Source organism: Lepisma saccharinum, chromosome 1 (genome assembly GCF_977018435.1).
Source record: "Lepisma saccharinum chromosome 1, izLepSacc3.1, whole genome shotgun sequence".
NCBI classification, from domain to species: Eukaryota; Metazoa; Arthropoda; class Insecta; order Zygentoma; family Lepismatidae; genus Lepisma; species Lepisma saccharinum.
Genome location: NC_139229.1, coordinates 97,489,425 through 97,515,855, shown reverse-complemented (window position 1 = coordinate 97,515,855; position 26,431 = coordinate 97,489,425). Strand labels below are relative to the sequence as shown.

At 39.6% G+C, this 26,431-nt stretch overlaps 1 protein-coding gene and 1 long non-coding RNA gene across 2 annotated transcripts in view; both read right to left on the bottom strand.

Moving 5' to 3' along the window:
* Positions 1-249: 249 nt before the first annotated feature.
* Positions 250-6,848, bottom strand: LOC145985198 (uncharacterized). Its single transcript, XR_014441406.1, has 3 exons — positions 6,775-6,848; positions 2,908-3,029; positions 250-572 (listed from the first exon to the last, which is right to left on the bottom strand). It is a non-coding gene; the product is annotated as an uncharacterized LOC145985198 (long non-coding RNA).
* Positions 6,849-9,696: 2,848 nt separating this feature from the next.
* The window catches only part of LOC145979448 (pickpocket protein 19-like), a 72,491-nt gene continuing 55,756 nt past the window's right edge, over positions 9,697-26,431 (bottom strand). Inside the window, exons 12-16 of the mRNA XM_083112355.1 lie at positions 16,184-16,360; positions 15,907-16,026; positions 14,160-14,238; positions 11,901-12,149; positions 9,697-9,705 (exon numbers count right to left, since the gene is read on the bottom strand). Of these exons, the coding sequence (XP_082968481.1) occupies positions 9,697-9,705; positions 11,901-12,149; positions 14,160-14,238; positions 15,907-16,026; positions 16,184-16,360 (634 nt within the window). The remainder of the gene's footprint in view (positions 9,706-11,900; positions 12,150-14,159; positions 14,239-15,906; positions 16,027-16,183; positions 16,361-26,431) is intronic.

The window sequence follows — 26,431 nt, the reverse complement described above, 5'->3', positions numbered from 1 at the left end:
ACAAGATGCTAAATTATTTATTTAAAGTGATTGAAATCAGTGATTTTTTTAAAAAAATCACCTGGAATAAATCTTGATTTAAATCGCTGTTTAAATCAATCCACCTTGATTGAAAGTCAACGTGGTTTCCCGCTGTGCCATTCCCGCTAATTCCGCCAACGGTGCCATCTAATTTGCAATGCTTTCATTTGTCTGTGATTCTTAAAACGGACATGTATGCATTGTGCTTTCGGAAGCAGACGCGAGAGACCTAAGACTTCAAAAGATGTCTAATGCGCTCATTTTAAATCTGTGTTTCCAATCCTTTCATTTCAACCACAATGGCGCAAATCCACTTCAGACAGTAAGAAAAGTCAATCAAATTAGTGTATGCTTGTATTTTACTTAAATCACACTATCCTCCATCGAATAGTAGGTATCTTGATACACAAAGGAAACACATCACATGTGCTTAGGATGTCTGCAGTGCCGGAGGAAAATCACAACAGGTTTCAGTCCGAAGAAGTAAATGATCTCAGCTGCATTGGCTAAAGTTGCACCAAGGAACAAACAGGAGACTCCTGCAACCGACACTGGAATAACAAAAGAAATTGTTACTGCAACAGTTGTCAAGCATTCCTCCAGTAGAAAATATCTATCTTACTTGTAATGATCAATAACTTTAGGAAATTACATTACATGTAAGAATTCATACTTATTGTGTGTCACGTGTAGGTGAAGTACGAGGGTGGTTCAATAATTATTGTTCCTGACATATAAGCAGTATTATTTTTCCACAAAGTCCCCCTTCACAGTAATGCACTTCTTCCACCTATGCTGTAAAGCCACTATGCCAGTTTCAAAGAATGTCTGTGGCTGAGCCGTGAGCCATTCTTCCGCAGCGTCCATAACAGCAGCATTTGAAGGAAAATGCGTCCCCTTGAGGTGCTCCTTCAACTTCGGGAACAAATGAAAGTCACTAGGGGCGAGGTCGGGTGAGTAGGGAGGGTGTTCCAACACATGGAAACCAGCAGCATGGATTGCGGCACCAGTAACATGGCTTCTGTGTGCTGGAGCATTATCGTGGTGAAACAGCACTTTTCGCCGCAACATCCCACGCCATTTCTCCTTGATTTCTTCGCGTAACTTAGGGATTAGGGCTGCATAATAGTCCTCAGTAACAGTGTGTCCCACCAGGTAGTCAATAAGGAGCACACCCTTCGCATCCCAAAAAATTGTGGCCATAACCTTGCATGCTGATGGTTGCATCCTGAATTTGCGGGGGGGAGGTGAATTGCTTTGCCGCCAGTCCATACTCTGTCGTTTGGACTCGGGATCATAGTGGTGGAGCCATGTCTCATCCACTGTCACAAATCTATCACAGAACTGCTTCAGGTCTGTTGTTCACGGGATAACATTTTGGGGACCCATCGCGCTGACACCTTTCTGAATCCCAAGTGTTCATGCACAATGGTTTCCACTGAGGCTACAGAGATGTGCATGATGTCTGCTAACTGTTGCACCGTGATTCTTCTGTCAGCCATAATCATGTCATGCACAGCATCAATGTTTTCTGGGGTGGATGCTGTTGTTGGAGGACCAGCACCAGGGGCCTGTTGACAGCTTTCCCTGCCGCAACGGAAATCGCGGCACCAGTTTTTTACCACCTGGTAGGTAGGAGCCCCATCACCCAACACACTGACCATGTCCTCATGAATCTCCTTTGGGCTTAGCCCCTTTTTCTGGAGGTACTTCATGACAGCTCGTTGTTCGGTTTTCTCCATTTTTCAAACTAAGTGCCACCTCTCACACTTAAAACGAGAAAAACGAATTTACTATAGCACCTACGGTTCTGAAATTTTGCATATAGGCATCTAAGACATTAGCCTACAATATCCCCATCATTCATTGCAATTCATATCCTTTAAGTATGCCGGGGACAATAATTATTGAATCACCCTCGTACAGTCGGGCGAAATAAAAATGAGGCACTTAGCTCAACATGGAGGAAGACGGGGTACTTAACCAGTGGCGTATTCTCCATGTTAGCCTCTTTACCGCCGGTAGACAAACGTTTTTATTATATTTCTATACATTTACCTTTAATACATATATTGGTAGTTGCTCATTACATGTTATGCAAGCTATTAATACAAGTTTCTAAACCAGAATTTAAGTAAGTTATTTAAATAACTTAACACTGGTTTAAGTACGCCATTGATCGTTCTCCATCGCAGCCTTCTGACGACCGGTTTACTCATTTCAGTTCACCGCTCCAAACAGCGTTGGCAGGAGAACACTGCATGTTCTTTCTTGCTTTCTGTGCCGCGCTTGACAGAGGCAGTGTTGCTACATAAGGGAAATTCCTTTGGTGAAGGAGAGGGGATCCATATTTTGAAGTTGTCGGACGTCTGTTTTTGGATGTTTCACATTGGTGCTTCATTTCTATTCTATCTAATTAATTTAGATGTGGTGTGTAATAAATATATACAATAAATAAGAATTGTTGCGGAAAACCAGATCAAATGTTCAGAGTACGCAACTGTACTTAACGTTTAACCACATGGAATAGCTATTAATACTGAACATATACAAACATCCATATTTGAACACAAATCTGTTTATTGAAATCACCTTTACATATGAAGATGATTGAAAGTAACAGAGAAACCAACTTTTGAAAAAATGCCACAGGCGGAGCAAGAGGAAACCGTAGAATGAGATGATTATACCACAGATAAGCAAATCTCTGCACAAGTATACTCTGAAACACACTTAATGAGGCTACTTAACAAAATACGACACCACTGTCGCAAGCTATTAAGTGAGCATGAACAGTTGATAAGCTACAACTATCGCTTATCGAAACCTTCATTTTTTTATATACTCAGTTTGATGAGACGAATAAAGTATGCTGATGATACATACCTGCTATGTTTATTTTATTCCATACAACTCTGAGTCTTCTCTTTAATTTTCCTACTTTGAATAATATCTGTAATTTACATTCGAAAATCATTCCTGTCCCCCTGAATATGACACTATCTATTCTGAAAAGGAACACACAATAAATTAGTAATTGGCAATAGATTTATAGTTTTTATCTTGCTATAGTAAGCAAATTTTCGAGTGAAATTGCCATGTCATACAATTTGCATTGGACTAAGTGAAGCCTTGTGAAATTGGTAAACACAACACGAAAACAATTTATCTACAGTATAGCTTCTAATAATCTTTTGTTCTTAATGAACTCAGAAATGACCAAAATGTCACTTAGCATGTTTTACACCCGACCCCTTCAAATAATTATGTATACTCTGTTTCGGGAACCTGTGGAGCAAAGCCGCACATAACGGCAGAGAAGAGAAGAAAGCGAGTGGACGGAGCAAAGCAGCGTGCGCTGCTGCAAACGCAGACGCGTATTCCCCTCCATGCACTCACTTCCCCTCTCATGCGTTCATTGGTCGAGCCCCCTCGAGTCACAATTTTCTCACATTGTTTTCGTTCGCTTGCTCCCGAGATTCCTGGGACAGTGTAAAAGCATATCCCTCCCGCGTATCACCTACGTGTTTTTTTTTCTTTTAAAAAATCGGTTAAAGTAGGTTGTAAAGTATACTACTTAAAATGTATCTATTTAGCTGGGATACAAATCTTTATCAATATCCATATTAGTTGTAATGGTCATTTTAACTTAACATTTCTCATTTATAGCATACTAGCTGATTACCCGGCATTTATCCCAATCTTCTCTTAGACAGGAAAATAATGAATTCTAACTATAGTGTAAAATGAACTTGGAGTTGAACGGCATTGGGAATGTCACTATTCATCTTAGCGACCCCGAAAACTATGGATTCCACACTAATATCGGTCTTTTTCGATTATTTTTACATGTCATTCCCTGCCACCCACACCCCTAGGAGTGCCAGGGGTATCTTACTCCCACAGTATTTATTTCCAGATTGTAAGTCATATGTGTATAAGTTTGGTCATCGTGAATGTCACCAATTAGCTTAGCAACTCCGAAAACTATGGATTCGACACTAATCTAGGTCATTTTTCATCCCCTCTCACCCCATGCCGATAGGTGATGAACTTGGGGTTGAACGGCATTGGGAGTGTTACTATTTATCTTAGCGACCCAGAAAACTATGGAAAATTTTGAACCTTCTCTGTAGGCAACCAAATTCGCCGTGCTGTGTAGCGGGAAGCATAACTTGCAGGATATGACACACGAAAATGCCACGCAACGGAATACTATTTTATGTCCCCTTTCCACCCCACCCCTAGGGTTGCCAGGGGTTTCTTACCTCCACATTATTTCTTTCCAGGTTGCAAGTGATATGTTTACCAAGTTTGGTTGATTTTCCTCCAGGCGTTCGAGAGTTATGCCGTAACAAACACACACACACACATCCATTTTTATGTATATAAAAATAGAAGATGAAGTGGGCATAGGGAAGATCGGTTTGTTGTCTGCTATGTTGAAATAAATTAGCGATTTTGCTCAAATATCTATCCAGTCCTCATAGATATCTATTTGTACAATTTAAAAAAAATCTGCTGTTATTATGGTTACAATAGGTAAAGTCTAGTAAAATTAGATAAAATAGTTGAATAATCAAAGATTATTTTTACAGATATGTTCACATTTTATTCGAACCATTTCACCTTATGACGTCAAGGGTTTTGCGAAAAATCAAATTGATCGCTACGGTAGGTGGAAGGAGGGTTAGAAGTGAAGGATTTTCTAACTCGCCTACTTTATACGGAATACTTAGTTGCTTATGGTCACATTTCCATAGTTCTTTTCAAATCCAATTTGTCGTAATGAACAAAGCAGTGAATATAAAACTCATGGATAATCTATCCGTAAAACAAGATTATTTTACATTTATAGGGTGTGTGGTGAGTCAAAACCAAGTATCGAACCGAAAAATCAACACAGCAAAGTATTTTTTGTGTAATAAACAGGCCTTGGAAAGTTGATGAGAAAATCATCCTTTTTCTATGAGCCTTGAAAGCAATGGTAAACCTGATAGGAGTCAGTTCCCTTCAGTTAGAACTAGAAAATATTGTTTTTATTTTGCATTGTCTTTGCTTTGGCTTCTAGGCCATTTTCATATTTTTTTGCCGTTTTATAGTAATTTTGTTCATTTTTGAGGTAACTTTTTCTCCTCCCCTGTTGTTTGCTAGTTTAAGTTATACTAGCATATTCAAATTTTCTGACTTGGTCTTTTTAGCAACATCGCCATTAATCGAAAATACGGTCGATGCAAAAGCACAATATTATTTTTAACTGAAATGTTTGTGTTAATTTTTTTTTCCTCCAGCAAACTTAAAATGCTTGGTATGAAGCTTACTTTAAGGTTCCCTTGCTGGCCACTAATATCGCTTTAATCTGTGGTTTTGAAGTAGAATTAGTCACATTCACAATATAAACAAATTATACAAGGTACATTCAATAAATAACCGGAAAAGTAGTATAAAAAATCTAAAATACGACCGTGGTTGTTATTTTGTGAAGGCATCTGTAAGCTATTCATAGCTGGGTCTGGCACGCCTGCCTTGCGTATGGGACACTGGGAAACAGTCACACAAGATGGCTCCAGAGTGCTCCAAACTGGAGCAGCGAGGTGTCGTGAGATTTTTGTTGAGTGAAGACGTGAAACCGATAGAAATTCATCGTCGGTGTGAAGTCGTGAAACCGATAGAAATTCATCATCAGTATGGTGACAACTGTACGAGTCGGTCACAAGTTACGAGTGGGCTGAGAAGTTCAAACAGCTCATAACCAGTGTTGAAGATTCTCCATGCGTCCAGGTCACTCTGTCACTGAAGTCACGGAAAGCAACATTGCTCAAGTGAAGGACTTGATACGGGAGAACCGGCGTATTACTGTCTGTAAAATTACATTCCAGATGGAAATAAGTAAATAAATAATGTAAACAATACCACCTACTTCAACCTTTTGCGCGAAAAACTGAAACCAGCCACTCTGCAGAGACGACGTGGTCTGGTGTCCTCTGATGTGTTCTTTCTCCATGGCAATGCGAGACCACACACTGCCAGTGTCACATTGTCTACCATCGAGGACCTAAAGTTTGAGTGCTTGCCCCACCACCCTCCATATTCGCCCGATCTCGTACCTTCCGATTGGCCCACTGAAAGATGCACTACGTGGGTCGAGGTACCAGAATGACAACAAAGTCCAGTCAGCTGTGCACGAGTGGTTATGCTTGCGTCCAAAAGATTTTTTGCCTGTGGAATGAGTGCCCTTATGAAGCGCTGGCGTAGGTGCATTGAACTAGGAGGGGGGACTATAGTACTGTAGTTCTTTTGGTGCTTGTAATAAATACATTTGTTACAACATATTTCCAGTTATATATTGAATGAGCCTTCTAACCTATTGCACACGAAACACAATTGCACTTTCAGATGCTGACCAACTACTGTATCGTGCAAAGCTCACTCTGAAAGGAGGTGAATATCTTGTACAGAGAAACCTTGCGGTGTATTTTATGTAACCTTGAAGTAAAAATAAAGAAAATTGCCTTATTGCTTTTTCCCCTTTCCTTCAGTAGTTTAATCCACCAAACAAGGGGTGTGTCGAATTATTCAAATACTCTCTTGTAATTTATGGAAAAATCAAATTTTCATTTTAGGAGTGAAAATTTTGTAGGTAATTTTTTGCCAATTGAGGACATTTTTTTATATAATTTTAAGGTAATTTTTCGAGATTTTTTTGATCAACTTCTGAGACCTAGTAATAAAAAATCATACTGGCATACTTACAGCTTAAACCTAATTATCTTCATTGACTGTTCTAAACAGCTTCTAGGACACTTGCAGAAATCCTGTTGATTGAAGACATGTTTGCGATCTGTTTTTAAAAGAAGTGCAATACTTTAATTTCAAAAATTTTAATTAATAATAATATACACTTATATTAATAATCAGAATCTTTGAGATCAGCCGACTCTCTAACCAGTGCGTTAAGTTTCATTTGATTGTTGTGATGTAGGTTCGCTTTTCTGCCACTTTTGGCGATGAGAATGAGTTACGATAAGATGAAACGATTGAAGGAATACTCGCAAAGAGCACCCATGTTCAGAACGGGGTTCGAACCCGGAACACCTTACGTCTTAACCACTCCGCAGCGCGACTGAAGTTCCCGGCATCGAGTCTCGGCCTGTGCATTGGCGTCTTTGCGAGTGTCCTTAATCAAAATATCACCATTCTCGTCGTCGTGATTCGCCAAACTAGGCAGAAAAGCGACGCTAAATAATACAAATAGAAATCCTTTGAGAATTAAGTGGAAAAAGGCATAATGTGTCAGCGTACTGTACAGAGATAGGGATGTATTTCATGAGTTTTTGGATTCGCCCAATTCCCTTCATGAATATATATTTGAAAGGTAGAAACTTTGTTTCCTAGGTTGGTGATAAACTCACGCAAAAGTATTATTTAAAGAAATATGTCTACAAGGGGTACAATTCCCCAACTTCGACATAAGCGAAGGAAGTCTCGAAGAGAAATCGCTAGAAGATAATTCTGTTGGGGTTGAATTTTGGGTGCCTTCAGTCAGGGGCGTATCCAGAAAGATAATTTGGAGAGGGTTCAGTCAGGGGCGCATGCCCTTCCCCTCCTCCTCTTCTATAATAGTACGAGGTCAGTTGTCTCGTTTTTTTTGGTTGTTTGTTATTCTTGGAATAGCAATTTGAGAATTGAATGTCTGTTGATACTTTTCAGAAGCAGTTTGAAATATTTAATTGAACTCTTCATCTGAAATCTCGTAGTCTCTGAAGCAGTTCTATAACGTCTCTCGGGTAAGAAAGAGCAGAGGCTAAATTGTGATGAGGCTCTAAATACTTTGACAACTGTAGTGTGAATTTGAAACCCTTTTCACAGATGAAGAGTACGATTAAAAAGGTCCCTTTCGACTGCGGCTAGAAGACCACTTACTTGCGATGGTTCACTCGGAAAGTTGCAGTTATTTGATAATGTTGAAGAAATTTAACAAAAAAATATAAGTGAATCATGTTTTTCTAGAAATCGAGTTTCACACACTGACAATAGTTTGTTTTTACTGTCTGGTACATAATGCAATATATTTAGTATTTCACTTCTGCATGTAATATTTCTAAAAAAAAACCACAAACTTCACTTACTGTAGCAAAACACCTCACTGAAGACAGGTTTTCGGCTCACGTATCACTACTCAGTGTGAAACTTAAAAATACTTTTAGTGGGTGTTATTTTCAGAATCCACAAACCGTGCACACAGAAAGAATTTTCTATCAAGTGTCTCAACGGAAAGTATACTGAATCTACCATAGTATTTTCAAAATGAAGAAAGGAATTTGGAGGGGGTTCGGACTCCCTGGACCCACCCCCTGGATACGCCCTTGCCTTCAGTTTCCAAACCGATTCATTGATTGGTCTTTATATTGTGGTCATGTCAGCACGTAGGCTACTTTTGCCCATCACAGAATTCGGGAATAAGCCCCTTAATTAAAACGAAATTGAGAACAGCTCCCTAAAAAGAAGAGAAAATATGTCAGTGAAAAACTTTCTCACTCAGTTTTTAAAACTATCGTAATTAATCCAATCATTATGTAACAAGAGCTGAAAAACTATAATGTTTTCAGAGGATAAAATCTCCTTACCTATTAAAAGCCGAGCCTGTATAGAGGCACACAGCACACACAAGGACAAACACAGGACAACATGGTTCATGATAATGCTGGCCGTACGTCCAGACGCCAGAGCCCCGTTGGCCTGCAAGAAGCAGTTGCAAGACCAGTAGAAGGCGTATTGTGTGTTGGAGCTATCGAGAACTAATTGAATCACAATGGTGCAAACACATTTCCGCATGCTTTTCGGTAGTAATGCATATGTTTCACCCTTCCGAAAGATTTGCCCAAGTTACAACTGCAAATTGTTAGTGGCTTCGAAACCGTTGACAACGACTTGCTGTCTCGTACATAGCAAGTGCTTCATTATCGATTGGACCTTTTCCGCGTTACACGTGGTTCCCATGTTGAATCTTTATAATGTGAGTCTTGTGAGTAGAATTTCCAGAGTTTCTCTTTATATTGATGCCATGTCTCATTTTTTATCATATAGTATCATATATATAGTAACGCCATAATGACTGTGTAAAGTTGTACCATTCACTTGCAATTACCCTGTATATAAATACAAATATATACACATTGAGGTATTCTCTTAAAATGGCCACCTGAAATCCAGATCTGACATCTTATGTTACGGAGGATTTCACATCGCACCTGGAGGCGAATAATACTGTGCCATGAAAATGGCGGTGTGCACACAGATCCATTGGAGTAAATGGTGGTCATTGGTCTGATTTAATGGTATACCATCCTCTCATCATACGCATGCTGTTAGAATAACATTTTGGAGGTTTGTCTACAATTCAAAGGGGGGGGGGTAATGGGACTTTTGGTACGCCCTGTAGATAAAGCATGTCATGGACACAACAAATAAATAATATGAACGTCATTACATGAAATGTTGTCGATAAAGAGTTCAATCTACGTTCCACTTTGTTTTTGGTTAGGCACTTAGGCTTATTCGCACGCACGCACACACACACAATACAAACCTACGTTCTCCGAGTTCCGCTTTTTAATTCAAAATTACACATACCAAAAATATTCATGCATCTATGGCATTCATCATATTTTCCCATCATGTGTTCTGGAAAATAAAATACAATTCACATTACAATTTGTAACAATTTGAGCAAAACGAAAGAATAGACCACCATTGGAAATAGGAGAAGGAAACGACACACACACAGAAGAAAAAGTTAGGAAAAGTTAGTTTAGGTCGAGCCACCATGACAAATGACTAAGGCTGAGCCGATACCACTTTGAACCCATACCGATGCCGATACTCTTACCCATGGCCGTATCCTGGGGCCTAACTTTGGGGGGGGGGCAGAATCAAACTTGGAACTTAACTTTGGGGGGAGGGGCAGAATCAAACTTGGGACTTAACTTGGGGGGGGGCAGAATCAAACTTGGTACTTAACTTTGGCGATGCAGAATGAAACTAGAGACTTAACTTTGAGGAATGGGGGGACAGAATCAAACTCGGGACTTTGGGGGCAGAATCAAATTTGGGACTTTGGAGGGGTGCAGACTCAAACGTAGGACCTAACTTGTGGGAGGGGACAGAATCATACTTGGAACTTAACTTGGGGAGAATTAAACGTGAGCCTTAACTGGGGGGACAGAATCAAACTTGGGACTTAACTTTGAGGGATAGGATCAAACTTGGAACTTAGCTTTGGAGGGGGGCATAATCAAACTTCGGAGAGGCAGAATTAATACATTTTCCATCCCATAAAAAAAGCGTCCAGAACTATTTTGCTAAATAGCTTGCATCTGCGCAATCATAGAAAGAATACACTTCAATACCTTCTACTCAGGTCCCAGGAGGTTAACAAAAGTATCACCAACTTTCAAATTTAGTAACAACCTGGAACCTTTGAGGGGGCAAGTGTCCCTCATTGTCCCCGGCAAGTTACGCCTATGCTTTTACGGATTCCCACCGATACTGATACTTGAAAATTGTAATCATTTAAAGCTACATAAGAATATTAAAATAATTACATGTTATGTAATCACAACACACAGTTATTTTTTACGTAAAATTGGTGCAAAATAAGTTCGAATTTTACATAATTTGCAGAATAATTAGATTCTGCGGAAGTGTCGTGCAGCCTTTTTACGGACCGCATTATGACCACAATGTCGGGAAAGTATCAGCTGATATAAATAAATAAATTCCAACCGATGTCTTCGGCATCGGTATCGGCTCAGCCCTACAAATTACCTAAATAATTATACAGTAAAACCTCGTTAATCCGGACTTCGCTTAATCCGGACAGGCAAAAGGCCCAAAAAAAATGGAGAATGCAAGTTTTTAAATGTGGCTAGAAGTCAATAAGAGAACTTCCCAAAGAAAAGGCAGTCAACCACTGATGACATTCTGTTTCCCGCAGACTTTGTACTGTACTGTATAGTGTATTTAGGACTATGCCCTTTAAATACACCATAATAAACGTGTTTGTTGTTATAAACGGAGTTTTAATGCACTTTCTACTGTTCTTTTAGGTTGTTTCGGTTAATCCGGTCTTTCGTTAAACCGGTCAACTTATTCCCCCATTAGTCCGGATTAACGAGGTTTTACTGTAATAAGACAATTTGTGGCACATATTTATTCATCGTCATGTTTAATATGTCGTTTTATCTTTCGTTTGTTCCATATTGAAAAAATGTTTCGCGATGTTTCAAATTCTAGAGAATGAAAGTGAATCTTCATGTGTCTTGCGTTAATTGTTGCCACTGTGACAGAAAACAGTCTTATGGAAATCTGTTAGAGTTACTACAAAGAAAAACTAAATAATTAATATGGAGATATATTCGTTTTATTCTAGAAACGTTATGTCATCGACTTTACAACCAATACGAAACTGCTTCTGAGTAAACCATATATATTTTTATCACTTGACGATCTTCATTATATATGCCGCCCTCCGTGGTGCAGTTTATCACTGCGCCCTACGACGCCAGCGGTCTTGGGTTCGAATCCTGACCTGCGCATAGGTGCTCCTTCATAAATTTCATATCATCATTACTCATCCCAATCGTCGCGATGAACCAGAAGCGGAAGAAAAGCGACGATAAACAACAAAATAAATTTTAAAAAAATTAATTGTGCAGAAATTCAGTTTGAGAAAAATGGATCTCATATTCATGCCTTTACTTATGTCTCATTAAAGTGCATTATTATATTTTTAGCAAACAGATTTGCACATTATTTGCAGTAATATAACGTAACGTACCTTTCTGCAATTCTGGTGGCTGACGTGTACAATTACATACTCTTGCGGCGTGTTCGAATTTGCACTGAGCAATGCACGCAGAGTGACTGTAGTTCGAGAAAGCCCAGAGTCCTTTTGTTTCGTCAGGAAATTTACAGCCTCTGGATTCAATTGGTAGAAGCCGTACGCCATCATCTGCGACCTCGTCGGTCACAAAAGCTTCAATATACGCTTCTTCGCATCTTCCCATGGCTTGAAATGCGTGAAAACCATACGAATCGAATACTTCGTATCGCCCATGGTAAGACAGCTATAAAAAAATGCAATACTGACGAACGTCTATTCCCAAGCTTATCTACGTACGCTCTGTCCAGGGAATCTCTTGAGCAAACGAACGAGAACCACTCCTCTGCGCAAGGACTCGAAAAGCTCGACCAATGAGCGCGTTAGAGGAGACGGGGAAACGGTACTGCAGCAACAAGCGCGTCAGCAGCAGTGCACTGCTTTCCTCCGCTCACTCGTTTTCACCCCTTCTCTACCGTTATGCGACGCCTTGCTCCACAGATTCCCGAGATTAACTGTGAGAGTAATTTTTTCATATCCACATAATTTTATGTTAATTTTGTATCATCTCATTTCAGTTCAAACAGACACATATTTCAATTCAAACAGATACACAACCACACTATACTACGTCCGAGAAGTCTGTGGAGCAAGCGAACGAAAATAAGTCCTCTGCGCAAGTAGTGACTCGCCAGCGCGCTGCTTTGTTCCATCCATTCGATTTCTCCCCTTCTCAACCATAATGCTCCAAGGACTCCTGGGACGTAGTATACTTTGTTTTTTTTAATACATAAACGAAAACTGATTGTTACGAATGAATCAAAATCTTTGGTTGAGTTCTTGTTGACCGCAAATAAAAAAGCATGGTAACATTTTCTTACGGTAATTTTGACTACTTGGTAATTAATAAATTGTTAATCCACAGCCAAACATGGATTGGATTGATTTGTTGTTTTATGTCCACTTTATGCACAGTAAGGCTAATCGGAACTGGACCTACAGTTTAAAGTGGGATCCGAACCACTATGTGCCTCCACCGGGAATCGAACCCGGGACCCCTTGATTACATGGCGACGACGCTACCACTGCGCCATCGGGGAGGCCCACAGCCAAACATTTTTTTACTGTCCCAGCAGTAATTGATAACTAGGTGTAGAAGTTATGATCTCTCTCCGAAGTATGAAGTACAAATTCTGGCTATTCTTACAATCATAAAATTGTACTTCGGCTTACTTAATAAAACTATACATTTAACATTTGGTAGATGGAAAATCGTTGGGAATATATTTGGTAAATCATAATTTTACCATGCCTATCAGAGAGGAATTCATCGATTTACTTCAAGATATTAATAACTAATTTTATTGCTATCCCAGTAAAGAATTTAAACTCTATAAGAAATGTTATTTTTAGGATGAGAATAGACCAGAATGTAGGCTATTACTATTGTAAAAATTTTATATTCAAGAACATAGCAATGTTGTTAAATGCAGAACACAACGTCTGACTACCATGCGAGAGACCCGGGTTCGATCCCCAGCGAGCGGGGGAGAACCGAGATTTTTTCCACGTGTTCAAGCGGCTCCGGCGCCCACCCAGCGTCGTATAAAGTGGGTACCTGGAGGAAACTCTGGGGCGTAAAGTCGGCCAGGGGCGTGGTGCTGATCACATCACTTCACCCCCACCTTCGGCCGTGATCAAGGAAGTGTGGTGCCCTAACCCCACATCCCCTATACGCCTTCATGGTGTGGTGCATAGCACAGGGGAGCACTTCACTTTACTTTACTTTAGAACACAAAATGTTTGTCAAACTATAAGTTATTAACTATTTTTATACGGAACGATCTCATGATTGGCTATGTTATTTCATAATCATTTCAACGGTAATTACATTTATGAGCACTTACATTAGCACAATGTGTGGCACATGACACTGTGTGTGCATGTCTGTAGGTATGTATATGTATATATACACACAAACAGATATGTCTTCCCCTCTGTTACTGTGCAAGAAACGATTGATCAATTTGATTTATTTTACTATGCTTTTTGTCACTTTTGGCTAATTGCGTGCGTGGGTGAGGACGAATGGTGATAATATTAAATTAATGAAAGACGATCACAACGTACACATGAACAGCACACAACACAAATCCCTCAGAGGATTACACTGGCTGTGAGTTCAGACACCAGAGCTTCGTCAGTTTGGAAAATGCACCCCGCAAGAAACAATTGAAATTATAAAAATTATACTTACATTAATAGGAATGGAATATGTAAATTCAAGTCGTATATCCTCAGAAAATCCCAGCGTCTTCTTAGGAAACATTGAACCTCTGAAGAACAGAATTATTACTCATTTTACACTTCAGAAATTTAACACACAAATCTCAACACTATTTAAATGCTCCGAATTTAACAGAAAATTTTGAATTCTGTAAAAATAAATTCTTTCAAAAATGAAGTATAACTTTCCCTAGATAGATTTTTTTTAATGTGAGGAAATCATAATATGATTTTCAGTTTGTAATAAAAAAAAGCATCTCTTTTTTTCATTATTAGGCATTTTACTGTATATCTCTCTAAAGTAAAGCTGAGATTGCTTTACGTAATATGAGTCTATGTTGGTTAAGATTATATGCACTTAAACTAAGAATTACTACAAAATAAGTTACACAATCTTAAACTTAGTGGGATTCATCTAAGAAACTACTTTATAAAAAAGTGTAAGGTGTAATAACTTCACCGATTCGTTTAAAAGATATCCTATATAATCTTTTATTCACATTACATTGATTTGTAAGCTGAAAGTTATCGGGTGACAAGGAGAAACTTTACATAAAAAGCTCTAGTTAACAACTCTTAGGTTGTAACGATGTCATTGACTTAAATTGGAGTAAACTTAAAAGCTTAGAGGATCAGGTAATAGCAACGTGGCATCGAACCTACCTTTATATTTACATGTTTTAAATGCTTTGAATTAGAGTACTGCATGTTAGTAAAATACCCGTCCTGGCAGTTTCAGACAACGATCTTCTTTTTCATTTTCATATATCGCTGCATTGGAAAGATACACTAAACTACATTTTAACATGGAGAAGATGACTATGCTCACGTAAGTTTCAATTTCACTGCGTCTATCACTTCACGATCCATATTTGAGGGCCAACTACCGCAGACAAATTACGGTTGTAGGAGTACTACTGGGCTTCTATCGATACCGCTTGTTTTGCCTGATAGAGCGTCGTCCGTACGAACTATTTGGCGCTCGAGCGAAATGCTCTTCTTGTACCAGTAGCACTCTACTTTGAATACTCTTGTCGTTTCGCACACAAAAAAAAAATGCTATTTTAAAGCATACTAAGAAGGATATAACTCTGAAAACTAAATACCATCTTTCTATTAATATTTTCTTCTAATTAAGGGGATTATGTTTCGTGTGCACTTCCTAGATTGACTTCACAAGTTTGTAATATGGAATAATAGTGTGTAGGAAAAAAATGGCCACAGCATTGGATTCCAAATGGAATAAATATTTTAATTGCATATTTATCGGCTATTTTCAAATCTTTTATTTTTATTCGAGGATCTAAATATGATCATTAATTGTCATTCGTATCATTTGTCAATATAATTAACCACACTCCTAGAAGTTTAGAAAACAAAAGAAGGAATTATTACAGTGTTGTTATCAATTTGTTGTTTTGTTTTTTATGAGGTTTTATCACCAGTTGTTCTTTGAATTTCTAGACCGGTCAAAGCATTTTTGTCCAACTTTTCTTCCTCATGACGTAGGGTAAATTCGATTTGCATGTAAGGTACAGTCACGGACACTTCTGGGTTTAAACAGCCCCATTTACTTTCAATGATATCACTACAACGCAGCATTGTCCGTGACTGTACGTGCTGTGCTCGGTAGCTCTGAAGCGTCAATGTTGATCTAGTTAGAAGTGCACCTTGATTTTTCTATTTCATTAACTTATTATAGATTTGACAATACCCACTTCACTTGTGCTAGGTTCACAGCAATGAAAGGACAACTTGTTACTGTAGACTCCTTAAAGAATTTGCAGCAGTCGAACGGGGTTCCGTCCATCTTGCAGTGTTTTAGCATAGTGCAGTTCCTGAAACAAAAAGGAAAAGTTTATTAGATAAACACTTACAACAGAAAACAAAATTAGGAGTATAAAATTTTAAACTGTAGTGAAACTGGCAGTAATTTTTATTCATTGGTATTATTGAAATATTGAATCAATATAACTCAATGAAAGCATTGCTTACCCGCCATATTCATACCAATAGCTCATCACGGATACGGCAGGAGCATTAACAGTTGTATTTACATAATCATTAACCACTTCATACGCAACTGCGTTGTAATAGTAGCTTCTCCATAATGACGTTGAGGCAATTAAGGCACATACAGCAAGTGAGATCCAAGTGGCCACTGCAACAAGTCTAAAGAGAAGATATTTATTTTATTTATTTGTTTAATTCATTAATTACTGCCTCAACAGAGGCAAATCCTCCAATATAGAAGGCAGATAAGCAATCACACAAGATAGAAGTTTACACACAAATAACATAAACAGAACCAATACAATTAACATACGTACAAACATACACAGACCGATAATACAAGTAATTATTTACATAATCACAAACAATCAAATTAACCAATCGGGATCTCTCACTTGTCTTTCACCATACAAGAACAGTTTTTTTGAGAAATAATTGGGCAATTCCAAATGGGGCGGAACTACCTTTTGGACAACTATTTATTTACATATTTCCCTCATATTTCGTACACTTACATGTAAAGTGCAATATGTAACATGTCGTGCTATATGTATTGACACAATGTAGTACAAGTCCAAGCGTGCGAAACATGTAAATTAGCTGGATGTACTAGACAGATATTCCTGTCTATAATCCATGTGACGGAATTACCTTCATGGAAACCTTCTTACCAGGTGCATATTGACAATTTCCAATTTCTGTGAATTATGAACTTTTGTCTGAAATATTAAGAAAAATAGTTAAAAGCATGCCCATCATGCCAGGACACAACCGTAGCGTTCCTCTGGACGCGGGGATCTTAAATAGGGATGTACTATTAGTACTAGTTGATGGTAGAGATAGCCCTGAACGGGCAGGTACAAATATCTAACTATTCATTAAAATAGACTCATGATTCGTTTCTAGACTGAAGTGAGCAATGCAAATGGCAGAATGGGTGTAGACTAGCTTACCCTGTTCGATTTAGAAATAAGACCAGTAGCTCCTGCTTCTCCGATGATTCCAGATTAAAAGACCTCGTGTCGCTCTCATGCACACCTATTTAAACCCTCGCTTGGCCTCTCGTCACCTCTTGCCAAAGGCCAGTGTTCTTACCATTTCCTGTAGAAAGCTTATCCATCACATTTCTGAACAGGAGCTGACAAGGTCTGCCAGGGTCAATATTTCTTAATCGAACAGGGTATGGTACGCAACAACTCAAATTGAATTTGTATTTTGATTCTTAATTTCTTCCAAAATAGTGTGTGATGGAATTATCGTGACAGAATTAAGATTTGTCCAAATACGATATACACATTTAATTGTCGTTGATTAATTGATTTAGTTTTTTTAAGTCTTACTACCTCAAGGTACATATATCTTAATATTAAACTTCAGCTAGAATATCTACAGGGTAGGGTTCTTTGTAAACAACGAAACCAGACAGGATGCCTTCCAATGGAGACGTTTAAACGTATATATTATTCGAACACAGGATACATGGAATCAGAATATTTACGTGATAAGCTACATTCTTCTGTAATTTTCATTCACAGTCAATTTTCCTCTCAATGTGCTTTTTATTATTACTTTTCTCTATTTGAATATTCTTCTATATGGACTTCCTTCTTAATGGACGGTCTGGATCTGGATTTACATCTTAATGGAATATCTGGATCTGGACTTCCTTCTTAGTGGATGGTTTGGATATGGACTTTCTTCTTAATTTCGTTCTATTTCCGGTTTTTCTACGATTTGGGAATTCGTTTATCCTTTTTACAGCTTTTTTCCTTAGGCTTTGGGAATGATACTAATTTCCTCCCTTGAGGCTGCGATTGGAACGCGCGAACACTAAATAAGTCCAACCTAGTGTGTACTTGGTGCCAAACGACTGACACGCGCATCAAATCAGACAGATTCAAGATCTGTTCATTGACACAAATTTGTATCGGTACTTTGACTAGTTTGATTTATCGAGTATATACATTAATTTATTTCTTTTATATTTATTCTCTGTCTTCTTATAATATATTCTATTGTTTTTCATCTTTCCAATTTGCTCTGTTCTTATTTATAAAGTTATTCTCTTTGGTAAACATTATTTGGTTCTATTGGGTACGAAACAGTCTACTTTATGCACAGTAAGGCTAATCGGGACTGGACCTACAGCTTAAAGTGGGATCCAAATAGTGTTGTCCACGGGACGAGACGGGACAGGCTTTTAAAAATTCGAGACGAGACGAGATTGACCATGTGTCATGAGACAAACGAATATTTTCGAGACGAGACAGCATTTCCACGAGACGAGACAGGCCAAAGTCTCGTCTCGTGGGCAACACTCGATCCAAATCAATATGTGCCTTCATCTTGTATTCATTTTTCTTATATATATAAATTCCAGATGCAAAACAATGTAACCACTTTACTCTGCTGTTACAAATAATGTCACCATGCTCTTCATTAATAAAAAGAGAACACCTCGTAAGGAGGATCGAACCTGGGACCATTGGCAGCCCAACCGAGAACTCTAACCACTACACCACGCCCTTTTCTTCCGTTGTAACAGCAATACTTGAGTATTCTGTCCCTCCAATATTGTAACTCTCGTTGGGTATACACAGGGCCGTATCAAGGCCCCTGGACAAATTTTGTGGGGACCCCATTTTTTTATTATTTTTTTTACTAGGAGCTTTTTTAGCTCAATATGTTCACCAATTATCAGCAGTTGAAATGGTAGACCTAATTTTAGAATCAGTAGTCATTCACAATCGAACATATCACAGATAGGTTTGTAGGGAGAATAGCGCAGTAAAATAAAGTTACAGGACGAAAATTGTAGCGCTATAGCAGCAGTAAAATCCTGCGTCTAAATGCCTATAGTATATTATGAAGAGTGAAGACCATAACTACAATATATAGTAAATTCTAATGGGGTTCAGACTGAAACAGAGAACTGAGCAGTAGACTGTACTTACGTACATAATTTATTATAAATGATATTATTTACAATTAAGAGTAAATATGTCACTACATATGCACGGTCCATCTACTGGACAATTACCGACAGGTTCATTGTGGAAATTTTAGTAATTACACTTTCTTCAAGAAAATTCCCAAAGGCTTAACATTTATAGCAGATACACTTTTCTTGCCTTTTTCGCCGAAAATTAATCTACTATATCATCGAAGTCCAATTCACGAAGAAGTTCATGTTCAATGCTTAATAAACAAAGATTGGATAAGCGATCCTGTCCCATGGCAGCACGAACCCTTTTTTTCACTAATTTCATTTTTGAGAAAGATCTTTCCGCTGCAGTTTGATACCATTAAGACCAAATACATTCTAAAGAGAATTTCGTCATTGGGAAATGTACTGCGGAATACGTCCTTACACACAATATTATACATAGACAGTTCCATTGGGATGCCTTCCTGATGTTTGACAGCTCTATTGCTTACTAGGTGTGCAAACTGTATCAGCTCATTCTCTAGCGAGATGCTCAGAAACTTGCGAGCTGCAGATGTAATTTGTGATGGAGTTGCCACTGAAAGGGCAAGTCCGGTCTGCGAGTGATGAGGTGATTTAATCAATCACTGGTAGAAAACTTTCCACTCTGAAATGTTCACTAGGCGAGAGGTGGATTTGAGTTTCATTTTCATAGTGAAGAGGATTCAGTCGGACGTTTCTCATCCGCTGACGTGAGTGTTCCTTATTGTACTCTTCTGTGCCACTTCTTCTTCTTCTGGCTATATCCTCATATTCAGAAATTCCAGAAGACTGCTAACAGTGCGATTTCCAGGAACGACATCTGCCGTGAGAGCCCATTCGCTTCACTTCTTTCAATAACCTTCTCTTCTTTGTCATTGCCTATTTCGAGAAGAGCTTCCTTAAATTTTTCGTAACCTTGGGTCTATGGCTTTTGTGGCATCTGCTCTACATGCCCACCGAGTCTCACTTAAACTCTTGGGAACATAGTATTTCCCTTCTGCTTGTCTTAACTTGTCCACTAATGTTTGATAACGGTGAGGTGATGCTGTGAAGAACACATAAAGCCGTTGTACAAAATCGAATAAATGAATAGCTGCAGGACATCCATTAGCCGCTGCTTTCCCTACCAGATTCAAAGAGTGGGCAGAACATGGTACTAGCTCTGCTAGTTTATTTATTCCCTTGGCGAGAGCTTGTATGCCTTTATACTTTCCACACATATTCGCAGCATTATCTTACGATTGGCCACGACCGTCACGTATATCAATCTTATGATGGTCTAGAAACTCCAATAACGCATTAGCAATAGCAGACCCAGTGTGACCACAATTTGGTAAAAAAAGTCACAAACCTTTCTGTTGGAGATAACCCTTTCATATAAAATACAACTTCTTATGTAATTTTTCACAAGCATAGCCAGCTGGTTAAAAATTTTTTGGTGGAGGCCCTTCACAGCTTCCTTTTGGTGGGGGCCCCGGGGCAATTGCCCCAGTTGCCCATAGGTTAATGCGGCCCTGGGTGTACATGTAGTTGAACTGTTACTTTAGTTTTGAATTGCTTTCTTGTAGTATGCTTGTTTACTGACGCAGTCTCGTGTCCAGGACAGTCTTATGAAATGTATTTGTTGTTGCGTAAGAGGCGGAAATTTGTATTCATCAAATCACATCATATTTGACAGTGTTAGTCAAGAGGTAGAAGCTGGCCAATGTGAAATGTAGATACAGACCGTTCTGGACACGAGACTGCGTCAATAAACAAGCATTTCGTCTGTTGCAGTATCACAGGAAGAGAACATCGACCTGCAATGTTCAAGCCTCTAGATATTGTCCATTAGTAATGTCTAATCACAATAATAAGTTAGAAGCGTCGTCGCCTTGTAATGAAGGTGTCCCGGGTTCGATACCCGGTGGAGGCACTTGGCACAGTGGTTCGGATCCCACTTTAAACTGTAGGTCCAGTCCCGATTAGCCTTACTGTGCATAAAGTGGACTTAAAACACCAATTCAATAACAATAACAATAAGTTAGAAGGTAACTCGCATTTTCACAACTACCAATATTCTTGTTTTTCTTCATCACTTCGAAAATTATTTCTCGAAGATAGCTGCTATACCACAAGAAAGCAATTCAAAATTCGAGTAACAGTTCAACTACATGTATACCCAACAACAGTTACAATATTGGAGGGACAGAATACTCAAAAATTGTTGTTACAATGGAAGGAAAAGGCGTGGTGTAGTGGTCGTCTGCCTGCAGCTCGTGCAGGTATCAGTTCGTAGCGAGCTCCGCTCGTCGCGTGAGAAGGCTTAGCGATCGAACTGTCCGAGTTAGCTAGGGCCGTATACGGTTTGCTAGTGTTGAGTTAGTTGTTTTGTTTCCTTTGAAGTGCAAGCGAGGTCTTGACTACAATTACCGTGCGCCAGTGAAGATACGATGAAATAGATCACGATGAATACACAAAGAGAAAACACCTTGAAATTTGTTTTCATTGATGTCAAAACGCGACCTACGTCATTGGATTTTCATCGATGGTTTCATGATGTCTACCAAGTGCCTACGAACCAAGTGCTCAGTTTTGAAATAGATTACTTTCGTAAGTGTTTGTACTTGAAATTTGCGACAAAAGAGGTAGGAGAACGGTTACTAAATGATTTTGGTGCTGAGGTAATCTATAGTGACGTAGATGGTGATCATAAGGTTGAAGTAGAATGGGCCCACCAGCGACATGTAATTGTCAGAATCCATGTAGTCCCAACTGAATTAAGTGCAGAAGTGATAAGTCGTGTCATGAGGTCTTATGGGGAAGTGTTGAAAATCGAAGACGAGACATACTCTGCCGATCACATTTACCCTACTCGAACTGGACGTGTATTGATTAAAATGATACTACGTAAACCCATACCTTCATATGTAATCATGAATGGAGACTCCTATTGGGTAACATACCCTGGGCAGGTTCGTACCTGCCTCGCGTGCTCCGGAGAGGGTCATGTAGTGGCTGAGTGTCCTAAGCGTCGTTCCACTGTCAACCAGCCCCGCAGGGGACCGGTTAATATACCCGCTGACAATGTACCGATGGTATATGAACTAACTGTGCTACCCGTACGGACTAAACCTAGAGATTCAGCTCCATCAGTTGCAGAAGTCCCTGCGTCACGAGATAACAATGGAGGGAACACGGATAGCCCCAGACTCACCGACGAGGAGACAGGTACCAGACACGAAGGTAGTGAGAAGAATGCACCAACAGGAAGGGAAGAGATGGAGCAGCCAACATTGACCACTGCAGAGGAGATGCATCACATACCCCCGCCCCCACCCCCAAGTGCTTTGTTCGCGGAGGCAGAATTCACCGTAGTTACCTCTCCTAGGAAATCACGGTCAAGATCTGTATCAAGGTTACGGTCAGTGGCGGAAGAGTCCATGGTGCTACGTAGAAAGAAGAAGAAAAATAATGAATGCGTAAGTTCCACAATAGTTCATAACGAATTTAGAGTAGAACCTGGTACCCCAAAACAAGAGTTTTCAAAGGTTAGTTTAACCAGTAATTCAGCAAATGTAACTAAAGAGAAACCTTCGACGAGTAACAAACTTACCCCAGATTTATTTAGTGGAAAGCATAGTTAATGCATTATAGGCAGAAATTAGAGATCAGTAATGTTGAAGAATGTAAGTAAGTTTAGTTTTCTTTTGTGGACAGTTATAATCATGCAAACATTTACCTTGTCATCTATAAATTTGAATCAAATGCAAAGTAAGACCAAAATAATTGCTCTTAATGACTTTCTCATTAAATCGTCTATTGATGTGGCCCTCTTACAAGAGGTCGCCATAGACGATTTTTCTGTACTGAGCATGTTTACAGTATACAACAATTTTACTCCCTTTGCACAAGGAACTGCCATAGCATGTAGGCGACACTTGGATTTACGTAATGTAGTGCCCCATCCCACGGGCAGACAAATAAGTGTCAAATTAGGCTCAGTGTTTCTCTGTAATGTGTATGCTCCGTCAGGAAGCCAAAACAGACGGGAAAGAGAAGATTTTTTTTCAACAGTTGTAGGGCCCGAGTTGACATCCCACACACTAGACACTATACTAGTGGGAGATTTTAACTGCGTAATTCGTTCACAAGATCAAAATCCAGGATACAACTTCTCACGTGCGCTCTATGAATTAACTCAGGGGTTACAACTGCGCGACGCTTGGATACACGCCAACGGCGACAGTCAAGGTTACACACATATCACCTCCAATAGTGCGTCTATAGCCGCTCCGGCTAGAGTTTGGACTTGAGGAAACCCTGACTTTCGTCTTCAGTTGTGCTAGTGTGAACGGGGGGAATAGCGGTGTTGCCAAACGTCTGAGACTATGATTTTTTTTGTCCAGTCGTACAGGATATCTTTTCCTGTCAACATGCACCCTTCGCTCGCTCGCATTTCAGGCAGAGGCAGGGAGGCGGAGACCCACGCATTCGGTTGCTACACGGCCGCAACCGCCTTCGCCGTGCTTGGCCTTTTTGGAGGTGGACTCTCTCGTGGAAAGTGAGGGGGGGGGGGACGAGCTGAAAACTCGAAATTATTGCGGAAGGTCAGAATTCTTTCTAGGGTATTGTGGATACTGTTCGTATGAACATCTCACTGCAATCAAGGTTTAGGGTTCAGTTACTTGTGGTGGCATATTTCGTTTCGCTCCCCAGTTAAAATTGTACGTCGAGTTCAGATTACTCAACATTATCCATCCTTTATAGTTTATATTAATTTCATTGTTGTCTACACAGCGATATCAAATAGTGAATTGTAAATTGATTGGACGTGAACGAACATTGTGTTTTACTGATATCCCCACAAGAGTAACTACAGCATGTTTAGTAACATCCATGAATTTAGGTTGAATTCAGAATTTACGCAATATAGAATGGGTGGTCGGGTCGGGGGTGTGGGGTTCTCATGGGGCTGCAGTTCCCTCCCGAAATTTTGAGAAATTCAAAAGTTTCAACTAAAAGACTAAAAAAGACGTTATAAAACTCGAGATATTACACGTTCTTCATAATCGAATATTTCATTTATGTAGTATTATTTAACAAAAGTAGTAATGAATGTAAATTTTGCTCAAAATCCTTTTCGAAAGGAGAAGGCGTTAATAGCTTCATATTTCTTATAAATCGAACAAAAACACACACATACAAATATCAATCACTATGAAAATATGAAACGTACCTTATTTGTTCTCAAGGGGAAATACTCCACAGTCTTCCATCATTTCGACGAAATTGTATTGGTCAGATTCCTCATCTTCATCTTCGTCTCCGCCAAGACTTATTATAAGTTTGTCCACATTTTCCTCAAGAAGCCCTTCCTTTAACCACGCGTCATTTATTACTTTTCTGGTATGTTGGACGGCTTTCTTCCAGTCATCTGCGGACACATTGACAAGAGCTTCCTGTGTGAGAATTGTCACCTCATTGATTTTAAAAGTTTTGTTTTTTCTGGCCACATGTCCCTTCACTTGCGCCCAAATGAGTTCGATGGCATTAAAGTGGCAATGATAGGGTGGCAGTCTTAGCACTTGGTGACCACTTCTTTTCGCAAGTTCATCCACGTAATATTGCGGGAACCGTGGCTTGTTTATGTTAACAAGCTCGATCAGTTCAGCTTTCTTCAATTCGTGGGAAGCCGGGATGTCATGGCGCAAAAGCCACTGAATAATTTCATCTTTTTTTGTGGCCATTGTTGGAGGTTTATCTATTTTCACCGTATGGTACGGAGCATTATCCATCACGATGACACACGGCCTTGCTAAGTTAGGGATGAGCGATTCCTCAAACCACTTGAAAAACCGAGCGTGGTCCATGTCTTCGTGATAATCGCCCGATTTCTTAGATCTAAACAATAATGTAGAATTTGGAATGAACCCCTCGCAAGTGCCAGCATGACACAAAATCAGTCTTTCCCCTTTTCCTGTAGGAGCTGGCATCGTGCCTTTCGTGGTGTCGTCAGTCCACCCTCGCTGGGTCGAATGACCTGCGTTAACCCAGGTTTCATCCACCCACACAATGTCTTCGAAATTTATCTTTCGCACTGCCCTCAAGAAACGACATCGGGAGGCAACGATGTCTTCCCTCTCCATGAAAATAGTTCGTCCGGTGTACTTCCCCCAGCGAAACCCTAAGTTATCCAGCACCACCCCCAATGAAGTTTTACCGCCACTGAACAACTCCTCCTCTCTTAACGATTTCACTAGTTTCCCAAGGGTAGGACGCTCTTTCCTGGCGTAATATCGATAAATATGCTGCCGGATTGCGTCCTCCTGAAACACGTCCAGTTTGGTGACAGGTTTGTCCCGTGGTCGTTTCTTACCTGGAGTGGACATTGTGGCTGCCACGTCTGTCTCCATTAAGCGGGACTTTTCCTTCCCGATGGACATCACGGAAGTTCTGCTAATTCCCAGAGCCGCTGCTGTTCTCTCAATCACTTTTTTAAACGGAAGCAAAGGGCCATTATTTTCTCTTTCTTTTTCAAAATAATCTCGCACTGCACATACTAATTCACGGGTCTGGCCACGCAGAGGAATACCACGGCCGACAACTTTTTTTTCTTCCGATTTCGCCGGTGTATTTGCGATAGGCTCATCCATTGTAATTCAGTATAAACTGGTTGGGTAAAATCACAGATACAAAAAAAAAGCACAAACAAACCACACAATAACCCAGAACTTTTGCTGTCAGGCATGCACTTGGCAACGCAGAATACCACGAGAATTCCCCCTCACCACGGCAACTGGTCAAAGCCGATTGGTTCAGCGGTTCACGTGACCCTCCCTGACTTTCGACAGAAAAGACAAAAATAGAATTTCCAAGTCCAAACTCTAGCCGGAGCGGCTTTAGGATCGATAGGTTTTATGTCGCACCAAGATTTCAGGACTATATAATTAGTGTTCAAAATTTTCCAGTATGCTTTAGTGACCATAGTGTTCCAATTCTCAAAATAAATTTAGATTTGATCAAACCCCGACAAGGTAGCGGATACTGGCTTTTAAACAGCACATTATTACGCAATGGTAGTTATGTCCAGCTAATCAGGGAAACGTGGAACGAACTCAAGGCCTCTCGGCCAGTTCAAAAGACACTAATCGAGTGGTGGGAAACTCGAGTTAAGCCTAAATTTCGCCAGGTCAGTAAATTCTTCAGTGCAGAGGTTAGTCGAGATCAAAGAAACAAATATAATTTTTTGTATGCAGTCTTGCATGATCTCCATCGTTTAG